At 54.0% G+C, this 18436-nt stretch overlaps 2 protein-coding genes across 3 annotated transcripts; both read left to right on the plus strand.

The window, feature by feature from the left end:
- The first annotated feature begins 2519 nt into the window (after positions 1-2519).
- On the plus strand, positions 2520-8907 carry LOC119108539 (thioredoxin domain-containing protein 9). 2 transcript variants are annotated; one of them, XM_037232129.1, is made up of 5 exons: positions 2520-2606; positions 5769-5953; positions 6977-7178; positions 7412-7548; positions 8434-8907. In XM_037232129.1, exons 2-5 carry the CDS (start codon positions 5777-5779, stop codon positions 8557-8559), a joined length of 642 nt encoding a protein of 213 aa, XP_037088024.1. In that variant the 5' UTR covers positions 2520-2606; positions 5769-5776; the 3' UTR covers positions 8560-8907. The 2 variants fall into 2 exon arrangements, with proteins under 2 accessions (XP_037088024.1, XP_037088023.1); XM_037232128.1 differs by having other exon boundaries at positions 2525-2587.
- A 1218-nt stretch (positions 8908-10125) lies between these two features.
- On the plus strand, positions 10126-17211 carry LOC119108321 (SH3 domain-containing protein 19). The gene is made up of 6 exons (XM_037231897.1): positions 10126-10137; positions 12120-12316; positions 13427-13445; positions 13931-14221; positions 15859-16083; positions 17083-17211. The coding sequence occupies exons 1-6, from the start codon at positions 10126-10128 to the stop codon at positions 17209-17211; spliced, it is 873 nt and encodes a 290-aa protein (XP_037087792.1).
- Positions 17212-18436: the final 1225 nt, after the last annotated feature.

Consider the following 18436-nt stretch of genomic DNA (forward strand, 5'->3'; position numbering starts at 1 on the left):
TACATATCATCTTTTTGTATTCCGTTTCCGCCATTCTACACCGTTTCTCCCATTCCTTCCATCATTAAGATATTAATGTCACTGTTCACACATGCTTATTCAATCTCCGTCTCCTAACCATGGTTATTCAGACCCGACGAGGAGTGCGAAATAAGACCATTACAGAATGTATCACCCAACGCTGTCTTGTGTCAAATAAATTAAGCCTAAACGGCCAGGAAGCCCGGAGAACTGGAAAGGTCCCAACAACGTCAATGGTATTTGACTGACATTTCACTTATGTAAACTTTCAAACATGATTCCATCGATTTTCCTCAGCTAGCATCTTGCTTATGTCCGTCGGCCTAAGCAAGACGTAATTAGCGCATTTATGGAGAAAATGGAGGAAAATCGCCGTTTTGGTGGGCGTAATTGAAGCCCAACCAGAGAGAAGGATTTTTGGACGGTATAACGTCCCACTTAGGCTTGGTGTAACTACGCGGTGTGACTACAGTTACGTCCCAGTAGCTCTGCTGGCTAGAGCGCCTGAGAGGCCCTCTAACCTCTGTCTTTTGGAGTCCCGTCCCCGTCCCTATTGAGCAAATACTCCCCTGACCGACTTGGGAGGCCTTGTTGACACTGAACACCCTCTGATGTACTGGGACCCTGACCGATGCAGGAGACCACCCGAATTGTTGCAGGGGTCCCGATGAATGCAACTCACGGGCCCGGCCTTGTTCTTGCTTGGGAAATGGGCCCCTAGAGTTGACAACCGATCAGGAGCCGACTGTTTGGTGTTGGTGATATCTGGCCGAATTAGAGCAACACGCTGTCTCAGGGGTGTCAAATCAGTGCAAGAGGCCCTCTAACTGACATTTGACATCACAACCCTACGGACGGGGGCCTTTTGACCGTCCCTCCGTCCTTCCGGCCCTTACGTAACGTGCAGCCAGCCTTCGGGCCATATAGCCTTTCAATCGGACCCCTGCTCTTTGGTCTCGAGAAACCTTTCGGCCCCTATCCAGACGTCTTCAAACAAGTTCTGTAACCAACCCGAGGCCACTAGCCGACAGATTGCCTTTTTTAGGTACTGCGGGCCCCTGACGAACACAGGAGCGGCAACCATTGTTTCAGGAACCCATACCAATGCAGATCGTAGCCCCCGGCCTTGCTTCTGCATGGGAAATGGGACCCCAGGGTCGCGACTGACGGGGGGCCAAAGGTTTGGTGTTCGTGGCCTCTGGCCGACTTTGACACCTGCATTGTGTCAGGAGGTCCTCAAATGGTGAAAGAGAACCTCCAACTGATTTTTCAGATCACGAGCCTACGGGCCGCGGGTCTCTATCTGACCTACCGCCCGTTCTTCGGGCCCTTATGCCTTCCAACCAAACCCTTGATCGTAGGCTCCGGCGGACCTCTCAGGCCCTTCTTCGAGCCTCATCGAATGCTGCCGTCGGTCGGCTTGGGGACCTTTACGAACGCAGGACCCTGTGTTAGGCACCGTCCGCCTCTGACAGACGCGGGGCCCCGACCAGTGCAAGTCAATGGCCCGGCTTGGTCGCTGAACCCGGCGGAGACTGCGCGGTACTGGGGGTGCCTGACCGATATACAGACCCATGTCGACTCAGCAGGTCTCTGATCGGCGCAAAGGGCCATCTGACTTTTATTTAAGGGCCCATCCCTGCAGGCCGGGCCGCTAAATAAGACTCAAACCAACCCCTTTCGCTCTTGGACCCTCCAGTTGGATCCTAGGTCGTCAAACCCAGCAGGCTCTCCAGGCTCTTCGGGCCTCCTCGAAAACCGCCTCTGCCCGAATCGGGGCCGCTTGTCAACAAAGGGCCCCTGTTAGGCGCTGCGGCGCCCTGGCAGGCGCTGTGGCCCCGACTAATGTAAATCGCTGGCTCCTGCTTTTTCCCTGCTTGGGGAATGGGCCCTCAGACCCATGTCAACACGGAGCTGACTGTGTGTAATTGTTGTTGTATTACTGACGTACAGGCCCTTTTCGACTCAGGAGCCCCTGACCAGCGCGCAGGGCACTCCGGCTGGCATTGGAGTGCCCGTCTCTGCGGGCCGGGCCCTTAAATGCGATCTCCGGACAGCTTTCGCCCACTTCGTACCCTCAAATCGGGCCCTCAATGTAAGGTTCCGAGGGGCCCTCAGAACCTAAGGGGAGGGCGTGCCGCTTTGTCCCCCCTCCGCTGCTCACGCTGCTATGCTCCAGTCACATTTTTCTTTGATGATGCGAAATACGTAGCCCAAAATGTCGGCGCTTTACTTTGCTGTAAAAATCCCCGATGTACGCCGCTCATTTTTTATTTTTGTATCTTATACTTTTGGTACCTTTGCGTAAACACTCAGTCCTCGAACAATGTTCCTCATTTGTGTTTTCTTTAGTTTTTAATAGTTTTCTTACGCTCACTACTTCATTTCATGGATTGGGGTTAATTCTCTATATTTTGGCAGCTGGCCGAACTGTCCAAGAATAATTGATTGTCACTTGCTCGTCAAATTTGTCGTTGTTTAATCGGCTGTGGAAGACGGAGGCGAGAAGAAAAGGGCGTGTGTGGGCTGCGATCTTTGCCATCCGGGTTTCAGGCTTGCAGAGGAGGTGAGGCTTTAGAGGAAAGGTATGTTTCATGCATTTGCAACAATCGCGCTAAGGCCTTTGTCAAAAAATGCTACCAGCTACTGCAAATGCATGCGGGAGCACGTGCGTTGGGAGGTTGAAAAGGGCAGAAAGGTCTTTAAAATAAGAGGGTCATAGGTTCTTTATGTCGGTTTTCTGCTTGAAAATACGAAGGGCTAGCACCAAAGTCTTGTGAAAATTGGGAGAGATGTGCTCGACGTCTCTCATAAATTTGTGTGTCATCGCCAGGCCTTAGGACTGTGGAGCGCTCACTGATGACTCATCCAAGGCCACTCACCTGGTACATGATTTACTCCAAGGCAGCACTTCCCTCTTCATTTTTGTTATAGGCAGTAAACACCAGGTTGATATAAGTTTAAATATGTTGGAGAAACATGATATTTGTATAAATTCTGATGAAAATGCATATACCTTGTAAGATGGTTACATCTGAACACTGAGCATTGCTCATGTGGGCCTAGCACCATCTAAATAAATTGGTTAACTAGAGGTAACACAATGCTTTTATGGTTTTGGTATCAGCAGATTCACAAAAAAATTTAAAATATTTCTAGCACCTTTGTATAGCTTGATGTATCTCATACATCAGCCCTGTCTTTCTTCAAGATGTTCTATTTTTTTCTGATCCAATCTGGTTTTGCCTGGTTCTGTCTGGCCATGTTTTCTTTTCAGTCACTGTCCACTATCTGTGTGATCAGATAGGGGCTGCAGGTGCTGCACATGTAATGGAAAGCACCCCAGATGTCTTGCAGCAATCAGCTGCTGAGGCTGTAAGGCATCACCTGCCTCCCAATGCAGGAGGAAGGTCATTCACTGCAGGGATTCAAACCCTACGTCTCCGGTTTCCCAAACTCACAGTGGTTGACCATTATGGTATTGGCACTTTGTCCAGATGCTGCAATGGACTTGCGGGGCCCAGGCGTTCATGCAGCATCACCAGGCTGGCAATGAATTATGGACATGTATTTATGAAATCAGCTGGAAGTATTGCAACCTTTACTTTCTTTGCATTAGCATCTGCCACCTATACAGCAAATTCATCCATCAGTGGACAGGAACTGGGTGGGTGGCAAATGTGAGAGGAGCCGTAATTCACTGTCATTACATAGCATATAGAGCATAATGGCAGTGTTGGAGGTATTCATAATTGTCTGGTAGATCTATTGATACAAGCAATGCATTATTTGCATCATAGATTTAGTTGTCCCAGTCTGTTTTAGGGAATTCAAGGCCTATATCAGCAATCCTAAACACTGCACCAGTAATGATGATAATGCAGGTGTACATAATTTTGACTTTGACTGAAAATTAACTCAGCCCCTTTTTCAAACTTCATCAATATTCATCATGAATGGTTGCCAGGAGTAACTGCTTTACTTGCTGATTGACCAACAAATATAAGTCACTGGGCCTGTCTGTATGCATGAAAGAGCAGAGTTTGCTGTTTATATGTACCAAGTTGCCAGCACCTTTGAGTCTAAATAAAGGGATATCTAGTGTACTTATTGGTTTTTTATATAAAATATTTTGGAAATTGTTTTGGGGTTATATTACTCAATGATGCATTCTCCTGTTTATCTATTAACATGCACTTTTGGAGGGGTCAAATTGACCCCTTCAAAGGTTTTTCCAGAATGGTTGCCAAACAGCATGGTGTAGCCACGTCACGTTTTGCATAGTTGTAGATAATTGAATAGGGAATTGTGTGATATGAAAAATGTTGATGTACCTGGTAAGGTTACTGGCATATGGCAGGTCAAAGTCAAGCCATGGTTTCAGCAAAGGTAATTTCTAGAGAATCATTCAGTCTGATGCAACAATGGAGTGGGTGATGCAGCCATACATCTCTGAGATGCATCTAGTGTACTTACATACATACATCAGCCATACAGCCACACATCTAGTGTACTTATTGGTTTTTCATATGTAATATTTTGAAATGTATTTGGGGTTATGGGGCATATGGCATATGGCAGGCCAAAGTCAAGCCATGGTTTCAGCAAAGGTAATTTCTAGAGAATCGTTCAATCTGATGCAACAATAGAGTGGGTGACACAGCCATGCATCTCTGAGATGCTTTCTTAGGCGATACAAATATTGAATGAGCAAATCAGTTGACCCAGGGTCAGGTGTGAGGTCATACCAAGGTCAAAACCAATCTGTTTTTATTACTCTAGGGATTGCTGCATGGGATAGTTTCTGGTGTTCATTCAAAATTTATTGATAGCAGAAACTGCATTATGCATCTTCCATTGACTTTTCAGAGGTCAGAATATGTCATTGAACTAAGATTACCGGGGTCAGCATTTTGTTTCTAGGAACATACTGCCTGGCATAACCTTTTTGCTTATTCAAATGCAAAGCTCAGAGCAGTCTTCTATTAATTTGGTCATTATGACCTTCAAAAGGTCAAACAAGGTCACCGACCTTAAACTAGCTTGTGACCTTTTGCTTAGAAACAGTAATCTAGGTACTGGGGCACTTGCAACCAACCTGAAATTTGACCTTATTTGACCTTTTTCGGCCGGAGGGTCATGACCTAGGAGCCTCAAATTTTGACCTAAGTGAGTTCATGTACAGGTCGACACACCTTGTACAACTTGGTGTCTCTAGCTTTCTTAGTTCCCGATATCTCAGAGGCAGGGGGAGGCAAATTGGCCCCCTCCACCCGAGTGAAGGGTATCTAGCCGTCCACCTGGGCGCGCGTTAATCCGAAGTAGTTGGTTTAGTTTAGATTTACGCATGCACAGCATACTGTGCTTTAAGTCCTAAGCTGTTGTAGCTTTCCATGGGATTGTCTGTCTTTTTGTGGGTCATCCGAGCTGCCTTAACTTGGGCATTCCATCCCGGACATGGCCATTCGTGTTCATCCTGACAGCCCTGGCCATTCCCCAGTTCAGTCAGTCAAGACTCAAGGATAAGCCATATCTTGTTAATCGTTGTCGAAAAATAAAGCAATGTTGACTGAAATGAAAGCATGAAAAAAATACAGCAAAACACTGCAAGCTGATTGCTTTGAACAAGTCATCCTCACAACTTTGTGGGTTACTCAATTGCAAATCATGTGGGGTCCTCACCATAAGATCATTTTGGACCCTTTCAACCCTATGTGCTGTCTGGAGTGAGCTCCCCATGCCACCAGTGCCAGAGATGGAGACAGCCATGCAGGCGCAGCTGGTGTCAGCGGCGCAGCAGCTGGAGCAGCAGCTGGACGACGAGATCAGCCGGCTGGATCGGCTGGACACCGACGACCTGGAGACCATCCGCCGCCAGCGCATCCAGGAGATGAAGCGTATGAAGGAGAAGCGTCACGAATGGCACGCACAGGTGACGACCGTCGGCCGGCGGATCGGCCAGGGGAGCAGTTATGGCTAGGTGGGGGACCAGCTGCACTGCCGAACCCTGGGGTGCCCTGACTATTGTTTGATGAAGTGTGCGTGTTATTAAGGCTGGCAGTCATTCAAGTTTATGTTTTGGGAACTTGGACGTCTTACTGTGGTATGTCACCATGCTACGCCCATGTTCTCAAGAATTTTTAAGATGAAATTATGGAAAATGCTCACCCTCCTAATAGCTGTGGTGCTCTACGCACCCTGCGCCGCAGAAGTTTGTAGAGGTTTTCACCACATGCCTGTTTTACTGACAGTTGTGTAAACAATTGTGGCAGTGCCAGCATGAAGGCTATTGGAGATTGATGCCATCATACCAGTCATCAGAGAAATGCTGTCTATATAATTAATGCCATCAATGATATTACAATAGAAGTACTGTACTTTGTAATGTTGCATTAATGCTGCATGTTGTGGTTTTAACTTAACAAAGTTCATGATCATGATGCTGTTCATGGAATGCTGTCATATGATGTTGCTGTAAAATCGTGGAAATATATGGCGCTGGGAGGTAGCTGGTGACTGACCCTATTCAACGGAACTGCTGCTGCGGACATATTTGTTATACTGCGCATCACAGATTACCCACTATGTACCTGCTGGTGTTCCCTGCTTAGATTGATGTGTTTTTTGTTTGTCCGATATTTGTGAAGTCGGCGAGGTTTAGCCAGAGCGTGCTACCTTGAAACGGGTTGTCACCTGACCTGTCGCATGTATCGAAATATTGTGGGCCGGCGAAAATGGAGGTACGTAACATAAATTTTGCAATGTTATCTGTTGGTGCAACTTAAACGTCGCACTCTCTGTTTCCATTTTATATTGCATGCGGGGTTTGTTTTGTTTTGTAGCCGTTAGTTTGAAGTTCGCGACTTATCTCGTCAAGGTCTTATGTTTGCGATTGATTGTTCGCTTCATGTGCCTGGTATTGAATTTATGTGCCTCACTTTAAACGCTGCGACAGGGGCATGGACAATATACCGAAATCCCAGAGGAGAAAGACTTCTTCGAAGTCCCGAAGAAATCTGAAAACGTTGTGTGTCATTTCTACCGGGACGACTTCTTCAGATGCAAAATTGTTGACAAGCACTTGAATAGCTTAGCCAAGAAACATATGGAAACCAAGTTTGTAAAAATAAATGCCGAGAAGTGTCCTTTCCTTACACGTAAGTGCAACATGAATTTGAATGTTGTAATATATGATATCTTGCTTCTTTGCTGACGGTGAGAGTTGTGAGTCGAAAAAATCGTTTTAGTTTGTATCGAATTTTAATTTTTGCTCTGCTGCGGGGCCATGTTGCCTGGCAACATTGGAACCATCGTCGCAACCAGACGTCATGTGCATCATTGCACAATTAGCCAGGGCTGTTCATTCTGACATTATGTGCATATGCTTCAGAGCGACTGAAGATCAAGGTTTTGCCTACCATCGCGTTGGTTAAGGACGCCAAGACCAAGGATTTCATCGTGGGCTTTGCTGATCTCGGCAACAACGACGAGTTCTCAACGGATCTTTTGGAGTGGAGGATAGCGCAGGTATGGCTAATTCAAGCATGCAGGCATTTTTGGCTCGTACTTTGGCGCGCTTGGAGTTCTGAAACGCATTAAATGTGCGCAGGGATGGGGATAGAATCAGGAAGTTTGGGGTTCTGACAACGAGCGACCTTGCATTATGCTAGGAGGTTTTGGTTAAATGCTATCAGGCAAGCACTGGCTACATGGTCATTTACTATATTGTCCATCTAAGCCATGCCTGCCTGATAACGACGTTTTGTTAGAACTTCTTGCCTCCTGGCACAGTAAAGGTAGATTATTCTCAGAACAAGACCCTCCAACTCATTGTCGAAATGCCAGGAACGCAAGGCCTTTCTCGCCTTTATAATAAACAGCAGGGCTTAATGGATCCTCTGTCATACCATTTGTACTGATATTTCTCACTTATTCGTTACTCGAATGTGACGTTCGTTTGTTGGATTGTTGTTCCCTTGCTGGAAAAGATCGTGTATTTGTACAGCAAAGTCGGCATAGCCTTGTTCAGACCCATCCAGCTGTATGGTGGTCGAAGTGTGCATGGACGTAGCCAAGTATGTTTTGGTGATTGAGGTATGATGACGATTCTTACTGAGGCACAGCTCACTGCAATGATTATTTACGAATGAACAACCCGAAAGTGTCGCACTTTTATGCTGGAGGAAGTCGAAAGGAACTCATGTTTTACATAAACAGCCCTAAAGCAATTCAACCAACACAGAAATGGCTGTATATTTTTTGGCTTATTGTGCAGGTGCTATATGGCTGTGTACCCGAAGCGCTCTAAAGCCCCAATTACTACTGCTATCAGTACTGGCTTTCTGTGCACATAAGATATATGGCGCGGGCTCCAGTGGTGCCCGTGTGACGTCACTGGTGCCGCGCCCCCAGGCGGGCGTCATCGACTACAGCGGCGACCTGCTGACGCCGCCGGACCCCGCCGACCGCAAGTCTCGCGTCACGCAGAAGAAGAAGACGATCCGCGGCCGTGACCAGGACGACTCGGACTCGGACTAGCCGGGCCGCTCCGGCGGCGTCGACGCGTCGGGGCCGTCGTGACGACGATTGTGGCGCGGGTGATCGGCCGCGGCGAGGGCCACCGTGTTCTGGCTAGGAACGCGCCTGGGCCGCTCACGGCCTGCGATGGCGGCTTGAGAGCCGGGTTAGGGTTCAGCGGATGAGGCTGCCCCGTATTCGAACCCGCACACGACATCATCCGAAGTGAGGACATTCCTGCGTGACGTCGAATTTACATCCGTGGATCTGCTAATGCTGCTGCACAGTTGTTTTAACACGGTAGTTTGGTTCTTACGCTGCAAATCCACTGTTACTGAACATCGCGTTCATTTTTAATACACTCATTGTTGTCATGCTGAGGGGTTGGTGACGAGTGAAGACCCATATTGGCTGGGTGTGTGCAGTTGTCATGAAGCGGCACTTTACGCGTGCTGTACATGAGGTGTGGTTGAACTGGGGCAGCCATTTGCAGATCATGCTCTGAAATAGGCTTCAGGTCACCGGAAAGTGATGCGAACGACAGGAACGGTCGAGCAATCCGCTTTGATTACTCGTGGCGAGGTCAACAAGTAGCACACATCTTGGTTGCCCCTACTAGTTGGTTAAGCCGCCTGCCATGCGCTTATGATATCGTTCTCAAGGCATCTACGGTCGCATAACGGTCGTGAGAAGAGGGTGTCCGTGTGATGGCATGGCCGCAATCGCCGACGTGCTGCGGTCATTTTTCAATTTTTGGTTGACTGTCCGGAGTGTCATAAGATGATTTGGGTTAAATTAAACGCGTGCCGTTAAACACATCTGGGAACATAAGCTTTTGACTTTTTTTTAGGCTTTTAGCTTAAGTGCTGCACGGTTTGAGCGGGATGTTGGAGGGGGGTGGGGACGTGCGAGGCGATTGTGAATCATCGCACGAGCTGACAACGTTGCGTGGAAATTTCGAGCTTTTCGGATTTTAAAAAGAAACTGGCCCGCTTTGAACCCATCTCGAATGCACACAGAACAAACGATGACAGTACAGTAATGTAAACCCCGGCGTGTCTAAGAACCAGGCAGGAGTTTAGTTTCAACGTTCAGTTAGTGGTGCCAGATAACAATACTTTCAATTTGCGGGTCACTTTCGACCACCAACCGTGCGGCTTGGAGTACCGCGGGAGCGACATATAACGGCGCAAACATTGCAATTTATTACAGGCCTTGCAGTGATTGCGGTGTTCGCCGCCGACGAGTCATGGTGGGGGAGCGCGGTACTTCTCCAAATTTCAACTTTTGCCGGAGGATTAGTCGTAAATAAATTTTTCACCTGCATTGAATAAGTTCTGTTGCAGTATTCAATGCTCATCCGCTCAAGCCTTGAGCGGGTGGAGCTATTGATTTCCCTCGTGAGATTAGCCCCACAGAGGTGACCACGCCTTAAATGCTACTGGGATCCGTGTCTGTTTTGGTGCAAGGGTGATTTTTTCAGCCAACGCTGTCTACTTAAGTCCAAGAATGTTGGTCCAGCTCGCTCAGAGGCCACTGGAGACCAGACCCCACTGACCCTCTGGTTGTTGTACTAACCCTCACACCATGATTTTGGATGTGAGCTTGTTGATAGCAAATAACTGAAGGCTAGGACTCCAAAGCTTTGATATGGCTTGACAAATTCCTTTATTTTTGTCACTGTTTTGTCAGTGTGGTTGTCCTAGCTCACCAATGGAGGTGTGCCAAGGTCATAGTTAAAAGTGAATATTACTAGAATTATTTTGATGTTTGTAACCCTTTGTTCAGAAGATGCACACCAGGCCATAGGAGTGGTAAACATAAGTTATTGTGGAATGCTGTGCCAACGAGTTCTAAATTCATGATCAAATGCATAATAATGATGGCAATTTCAAGGCAATGGCTGAGCAGCCAGTGTTCACCAAATGCTTAGCTTCTGGAAGAAAAGCAACAAAGAGTACTCCTGCCCCTTTCTTTGGACAAGTTCTAGTGCCCATGATGCTGTTTAATGGTAGTCAACATCCTACAGGTGCTTCAAATATGATATATAAGCAGTATCAGGCTCTGCTCTCAACTAGGTGCAAGTGATAAAATTTAAAATGCTTCATGGTATGCTTGGTCATATTGCAACCAGCTGCCTGCCAGTGATTTTTAAATCCATCTATGACCTAAGTCATGCAAGGCAGCTCCTTATCATTGGGTTCACTGAAGGGATGACAAACACATTGATAACTGAATACCAATGTAGTGAAGTACTCCAGCCAACCCTGAAGTGAACCTGAAGTGGGAAGTATTACAACCAGTGTAACTGAGAGTCCATGGGTCCATTCATCATCTTAGCCCTGAGCAGGCTGTGCTGGAGCATCTGGAGACTGTCAGAGACATGCTATCTCTGCTAACAGCAGGTCTGTTGCAGCAAACAGCTGTGCACCACATACCCATGCAGAGGGTCTCTGCTAACCACAGGTCTGTTACAGCAGACAGCTGTGCACCACATACCCATGCAGAGGGTCTCTGCTAACAGTGGGCTTGTTGCAGCAAACAGCTGTGCACCACATACCCATGCAGAGGGTCTCTGCTAACAGCGGGCCTATTGCAGCAAACAGCTGTGCACCACATACCCATGCAGAGGGTCTCTGCTAACAGCAGGTCTGTTGCAGCGGACAGTTGTGCACCACGTGCCCGTGCGGAGGGCGCCGCCGCCCCCGGCCGGTCGGCGCACCGGAGGTGCTCCCGCGACGTCCCCGGATGTCGTACTCAGGTGGGCTTGCGCCTGGAGCAGCTGTAGCCAGCCTGCCACAGTCTGGGGCTGAACATGGGGTGTGGGTGCTGGCTGCGCTCCATTGTTACCTGTCGGATTTACGACGTCTGCCCTGGTGTCGTGTTAGCTGATGGCGAAGTACAGTGCCGTCTTGTTGTGCGCTCAGTTATCACGGGAAATCAACACTTCTTTGCACACTTGTTTGTCGGCCTCACTAGCTTGGTTCTCCATGTAAGACCGGAAGGTCTACAGTGACGAGGGCCGAGCCGATATAGCCCCACGGCTCAAGTCCGTATCGCCGGTCAATCCGCATCCGCGCCGCCCGGCTATCGGCACCGCTATCGGTCTGTGTCAACTGCTGCTGGCGCCGGCGCTTGATTCCACCCGGCGCTCAGTGGCCGCGTCGGCCGTACCGCGCTGCCCGTGCCGTCCGCGCTGTCCGCGCTGTTCGCGCCGCCGAGTTGTCCGCATTGTTCGCGCTGCCCGAGCTGCGCGAGCTGCCCGAGCCATGGCGTCCCGGCCGCGGCCGGTGTCCGCGCTGCCGGCCTATCCGGAGCCGCCACCGCCCTACTCGGCCGAATACGATCCGCGGCCGCGCACCGTTTCTCTGAAAGGATGTGCGTGGCCCGGGTCATCGGCGCCGCCGGCGGCGGTCGGCCGCTCGGACCTCGAGGTGGAGCGGCGGCCGGCGGCGGGCGCGGCGAGGCGGCGACACGGCCGCAGGGCGAAGAGCGACCTGCAGGCGGCCGGCGGCCGACCAGTGAGCGTCGCCACGCTGTGGCAGCCGCACCTGCTGCCGGACTGCAGGCCGGCGCCGCAGCCGGAGCCGACGCTGGAGAGAGAGCGGCAGCGCAGGGAGAACGGCGACCAGCCGGACGGCGTGGTCTGGAGCAGCGCCAAGTTGCGGCCGCTCATCAGTCTGCCTCGCGTGCCGCCCTCTGACTTCGAGGACAGGTTCCGCAAGACCAAGGCGTTCAAGTATGGCAGGCGCAAGTTGGTGTGGAAGGGTGGACTGAGGTAACGCTGGGCGTGATGGGATCGTGCAGAGATAGTGTTTGTAGTGCGTGAATGCGATGTGGAGAGCGCCCTTTAAATCATATGAGCAATGAGCTGAAGCAACGCTGTGTCAGGCACAGTTTTTGTTTTTTGGGCACGTTTTGAGCATCTTTTTTGATTGGTAAACTGCCGCTTGTCACGAAAAGCACTAGCTGATGGCATTCATGGCGTGACTCAGTGTGGTGTCTACGTCACCGGTTATGCGCACTTATTGAAGCCCGATGCGTTATCCTACATGAGGGCCATGTGCCCCTCCCCGCCTGCAGTCTTATCTGGCGATACGTCACGCGGCGCGCCAGCTAGAAACGGCGCCGGCTATCAGCACGGCGCGTCCTTATCGGCCTGCACGGCACGTCCTTATTGGTCCGCTCGGCATGCTGTTGTGTATACCAACCACATTCGGGACATGGGAATTTTTCACGTCCGTAAACTGCATGAAACAGCATGACATGCTACACTACGTGCGTCCTTTGACCTTGGTTCGTGCCACTGTTGTGCCAGATTAGTGTGGCTGGTCATCTGATCGGTTGTTATGCGTGTCTTCCGTGACCTTTGTCGGGTGCTGTGTGGGGGCCGTTATGCCGTTTCCTGGAGGCTGCGATCTTCAGGCTCTGTTTTCTCAGCGTGTCGGCCGTGCCACAGCCCGTTGGCCCTTGATCATCTGGTGACCCGTGTTTGACGGGCAGTGGAGCGATGGCCATCGACACCTTGTTAATAGTCATGGACCTTTGGGCTGACGCTCTGAGCACGTGCACGGGTAGCGGGCGCAGTCCGTGGTTCGCCCCTGCTCTGACGACCATGCGTGCTCTGAGCATGTGCACGGGTAGCGGGCGCGTCCCGTGGGTCGCCCCGCTCTGTCAACCACGCGTGCTCCGAACACGTGCACGGGTAGCGGGCGCACCAGTGACCCACGCCGCTGTGACGACCCTGTGTATTCGGATCACAATCACGGGTAGCGGGCGTGCCGGTGACCCGCGCCGCTCTGACTGCCCTGCGTGCTCTGAACACGTGCACGGGTAACGGGTATGTCGGTGGCCCGCGCCGCCCTGACCACCGTGCCGGTCCGCACAGGAAGCCCGTGCTGGAGGTGGTGGAGCGGCCGGGCCCGGCGCCGTCCCGGCCGGCCCGCGCCTCGTGGTCGCCCGGCCAGCCCGAGCTGGCGCGCCGCGGAGACCGTCCCAAGAAGACGCCGCCGCCCCGGCCGCCGCCGCCGAGCGCCAGCGCCGTCCTGGTGAGTGGGGCGCCCGGCCGATGGGGCGGAGGAAGGGGCTGATGATGGTTCTCCCCGGAGGCGTCAGAGCGCGACTGCTGTGCCGCCGCGGGACGAGCCATCGTCCGGCGGCCCGCTAACGAAACCCTGTGAGTGCATGACTGTGCTCAAATGATGATGTACTTGCCTGTGCCCGGGTGTAAGTCGATATTTCAATCACTAGCACATGTCAGCAATCTTCGGTGCGGCTCCGGCAATCTCGGGATGGTGGGTCCGCTATGCCGAGTGTTGGCGGATTTATGGCGGCAATGTGACATTGTTCCACCCTGTGTACCCCGCTGACGGGACCGGTGCTCCCGTCGCAGGGATTACCTCCCACATACGAAGACGTGCTGCGACTGGACGCGGCCTCCCGAGCCTCCTCCGGCCCCGACCTGCGCGCCGACGTTGGCTGCCTGACCAGCGACAAGGACCGCACCGGCCTGGACTCGCCGGTGTCGGCGCCTGGGGCTGGCGTCGCCCTGCGCCGGGACCTGTCGGCGCCGGCACTGGCGACGCGAGAGCCCGGCGGAGACTCGCCGGCGCCGGCGGCCGCCTTCACGCCGACGTTCCGCCGGTCTGATGGGAGGCCTGCCTCGAGCGAGCAGCCGTCGCCGGCGGGGACGGCCGCGAGCCCGACGGCAGCTGAGTGCGCCGAGGGGCTGGCCGGAGACGCGGCAGCGGCGGCGCCCGAGGTGCACCCGCCGGTCACGGCCCCGCCGCGGCGGCCTGCCCGGGCGGCGCGGGGCGGTAGGTCACCGGTCGCCGCCGGGCCGACCAAGGCTCGGCCGGCCGCGGCTGAAGAACAATTCGCCGGCTCCCCCGTGCCGTCGGCTGATGAGAAGGCGCCCGCCCCGGCCTCGCTCGCGGACAAGGAGTCGTCTGCGTCGAGCACGCCCCCTCCCGCCTCCGTTAGTCCCGCCCCGCCGGCCGGTGTCGAGACCCGGGCCGACTCGTATCCGGACGGCAGCGGGGACAAGCCCCACTCCTCGGCGACGGCTCCGAGCCCCGCGAGCTGGAGCGGTCCCTGGGAGGGGCGGGTCAGCCGGTCCTCGGCCGCCCTCTCCGCCGAGCGCAGCGGCCGGGAGAAGGTGTGGGCCGGTCGTGTGACGAGGACGCCACAGCCTTCCGGGGCGCAGTCTCCCTTCAGCCCGCGCGACGGAGGCAGCCTACACGGGAGGAGCGCCGACCGAAAGCGGGGCGAACAACCGTCCGGCTCTGCGGTCAGTCCCGCCACGAACCCTTCGTCATCCGCTGCCGCTCGCACTGCTCCTGTCCCCTCCACCCACGGTCCGCCGACGCCTGCGTCCGCCACATCGCCCGGCGATCCCTCCAGATCGGCGGACAGTCCTCGCGCCACGTCCAGCGACGGCTCCGAGCTCGGCGCGTCGGGTGGTTCCCCGGAGCGTCCCGGCAGCCAGCCTGCCGCGGCCGCGGTCTCGGTCGCGTCCGCTGACGCCTCGGCCGGGTCCGCGACGGCCGGCGAGCCGCGCCAGGCCGAGCCCGGCCCGCCGGCGACGCACGCCAGCGGCGAACCTCGGCCGCCGTCACCCGTCGGTGAACAGGTAGGTGGTGACCGCGTTGCTATGGCCTCGCCGGGCCTGCACGCCGTCCACTGCACATCAGAGATGGATTGTTGCCGAGAGCCTGGTACTCCTGTCATGTTCTGGTCTCGGATAGATGGTGCTGTTTGGGACGCACGGCAGTGTTTCACAACTTCGGAAAGGCGTGGGTTTTTATGCGAGGGAGCAGTTTTTATGCGAGGGAGCGAGGGAGCCTTTCGTTTTCAGAAGTATCCTTTTGTGTGGTCGTGGTCATTTGCGGTCTGTGCTGAAATGCCCGTACACTATGCGACCATTAAGACTTGATTTTTTCCTCTTTTCGGTACAATCTGGCCTCCTAGGCGATCGCCCTGTACGACTTCCACTCTGATCAACCCGCCGATCTCAGCCTCAAGGTAACTCGTTATTGAACGAATTGCAGAGACACCACTGACACTCCGACACTTTGGTACTTCGATGACACTCTCGACAAAGGCTTTTCCGACTACATGTGTAGTCGGTTTGCAAAATCCCCCGCGAGTGCATTCACGGCGGTAGTGCTGTGACCTTCAGCGGGGACGCGCTCATGTTGTCTGGGACTGGTCTACCTCGGTTCTAACCTCGACCCCAGCCTCGCTCCGTGGACCGTCTCGCGGCGGCCGCCGGCTCCCAGCAACGGTGTGCTGAGCGCTCTGACGTCCCGGCCGTCGCAGGCGGGAGACTCTCTCCGGCTGGTGGGTCGCCTGGACGCGGACTGGCTGGTGGGCAGCCGCGGCGGCCGGCAGGGCCTCGTGCCGGCCGTCTACGTGCAGGTGGTGACCCCGCTGGTGGGGCCGCTCACGCCGCCGGCCGTCAGCAGGGAGGCTTGTCAGGGCGGCACGCGCGCCATGGCCCTGTACGACTTCACCGCCGAAGAGCAGTACGACCTCGGATTCAAGGTGGGCAGTCGGTGGCGTCTAGCCGCCGAATCCGGCCTGACGGTCTCTGATCGTCTCCACCACAGTATCCGATCCGTCAGTCGCCGATCGTCTCCACCGCCATATCCGATCCGTCGGTGTCAGATCGGCTCCACCACGGTTGCCGATCCGTCCGTCGCTGATCGTATCCACCACTGTATCCGGTCCGTCGGTGTCGGATCGTCTCCATCACCGTATCCGGACCTCATGTCTCTGATCGCATCCGCCACCGTATCCGGTCCGCCGGTGTCGGATCGTCTCCATCACCGTATCCGGACCTTTCGTCTCTGGTCGTATCCACCACCGTATCCGGTCCGCCGGTGTTGGATCGTCTCCATCACCGTATCCGAACCTTTCGTCTCTGGTCGCATCCGCCACCGTATCCGGTCCGCCGGTGCCGGATCGTCTCCATCACCGTATCCGAACCGTTGGCCTGTGATCGTCTTGGGACGACCTTTTCCGTGTCCAGCCTACCACCAGCCTGTGCGGCAAAGCAAAGCAAAGCAAAGCAGTGCGGCCCTGGTCTCGGGCCGTTCCCACTGGTGGTTAGCTGTTGCTTGGGTGTCACTTGAGCTTGCGCTTCGGCGGTCGCCAACCGGCGCCGGGTCAACGCGATCTTGTCGGTTTATGTTCTCGTCGGTGGCATCCGACTCCGTGGCTGTTATGACTTCACGTAGCCTTGACCTTGCAGTGATCTAGCTATCGCCGGAGTCTGCTTTCTGTGCGGTGGCGCGTTGCTGTTGCCAACAGCATGTGCCGATGGCATAGTATCCGCTCCAGGCGCCGTACTTGGATGACGGTGCGGAATTCCCTCTCCTTGTTTCGAGTTACGTGTTGCCAGTGCCAGTGACCTGGTGCTGACACCAGTGACCCCTCGGCCAGCCTGGTACCGAGCTCGACTTCCTCGTGCCCCCCCCCCCCCCCTCTCGTTGCGGGTCTCGTGGTGCCAGCTTGTCGCCTGACCCGTCGGCCCCGCCCCAGGCCGGCGACCTGGTGCTAGTGATGGGCAAGCTCAACGACGACTGGGGCTACGGCACGCGGCGCCAGCGCTCCGGCCAGTTCCCGCTGGTCTACGTGGACGTGGACGTCTCCGAGCTGCCCCAGCTGTGACGGCGCGGGCACCGGGGCCGCCCGGGCGCCCCCTCCCAGTGCCGCTGCCTTGGACCCCCCGCCGCTGCAGCGGGCCGCGGCACCGGGCGGCCGCGCGAAGAAGAGCGGCGCTTGGTGAAACGCAGTGGGCAGCCGTTCAGTATTCGTGCGCACTGTGGTCTTAAGAACTGTGGAAGTGTGTTGGCTAGGAGGGAGCTTTTTCTGCGCGAATTCTTTCTGTCTCTGAGGCCTGGTGCATCGGGGTGGCTGATGAGACGGGACCAGGTAATAGGACAACGCGCCCAAATTACAGGTCTCTCTAGATGGAAGTCACGCACCGGTTGGTGTGCGACATGCCCAAGATGTGGCATTTCTGCGGAATGATGCGAGACAAGAGAACTGTGTGACCCACTGTGGTAAACAGTGTGCGTGGCCGGCAGCAAAGGGAAGAGCATCGTCAGAGCCGCTTGCATCGCTTGCGTTGCGCTTCTGTGCTGTAGTCATATGTAGCATGTTCCAGTGCGGCACGTGTGTAACGGAACCATGATCCTTTCCGTGACATTACTGCACCATTGTGCTGGTTTGGTTTGAACTGGACATGAGCGCTCGTGAAGTGCACATGTTGACGGGTGTCTGTCTCATATCACAATTATGGGAGTCAGGGGATCCGGTCTCTGCTGGTTGTGCGCTGCACCTGTCGGTCAGATCGCGTGCTGTGTCCGAACCGCTGCCTTTGCTGCTGGATCCGTCCCCGTATAAGCAAGTCATTCTGCACGTTGCTGCAGAGTTCTAGTAGGTCGGAGGTCTTTCGGATAGACAGGTTTCCTACGCGTGAGGCGCAGGGTCCGTTCTGCCGACAGCTAGGTCAGCAGACATACGGTAGAACCGCGCGCTGCCACATTTTTGTGCGGTCCGCTAGCATTTAGTAGACTTGTGTGGAACTGATCGACTGATCAGCCCGTTGCCCAAGCCACGCCGTGCCATGGATGCTTCTAACAGGGGCTTCGCTTGAAAACCTCGGGTTCGGGACCACGTGATTTGTAAGCTTACTAGTCAAGGCATCACGTGCTGTGGGATCGCCAGTAGAAGAATAACTGTAATATTTTTGTACTGATACGCTGTCGGCAAATTTGTGGCGCCATTTTGACATCGAGCTGATAACGAGATTCCTACATGAGTTGTGCGTGCCTTTTATAATCACGAAATACATATTTTCTTGGTATTGTTTTGTTAATGCGTAATGTTG

Source organism: Pollicipes pollicipes, unplaced genomic scaffold (assembly GCF_011947565.3).
Source record: "Pollicipes pollicipes isolate AB1234 unplaced genomic scaffold, Ppol_2.1 Scaffold_6686;HRSCAF=7923_pilon_pilon_pilon, whole genome shotgun sequence".
In the NCBI taxonomy this organism is placed as follows: Eukaryota; Metazoa; Arthropoda; class Thecostraca; order Pollicipedomorpha; family Pollicipedidae; genus Pollicipes; species Pollicipes pollicipes.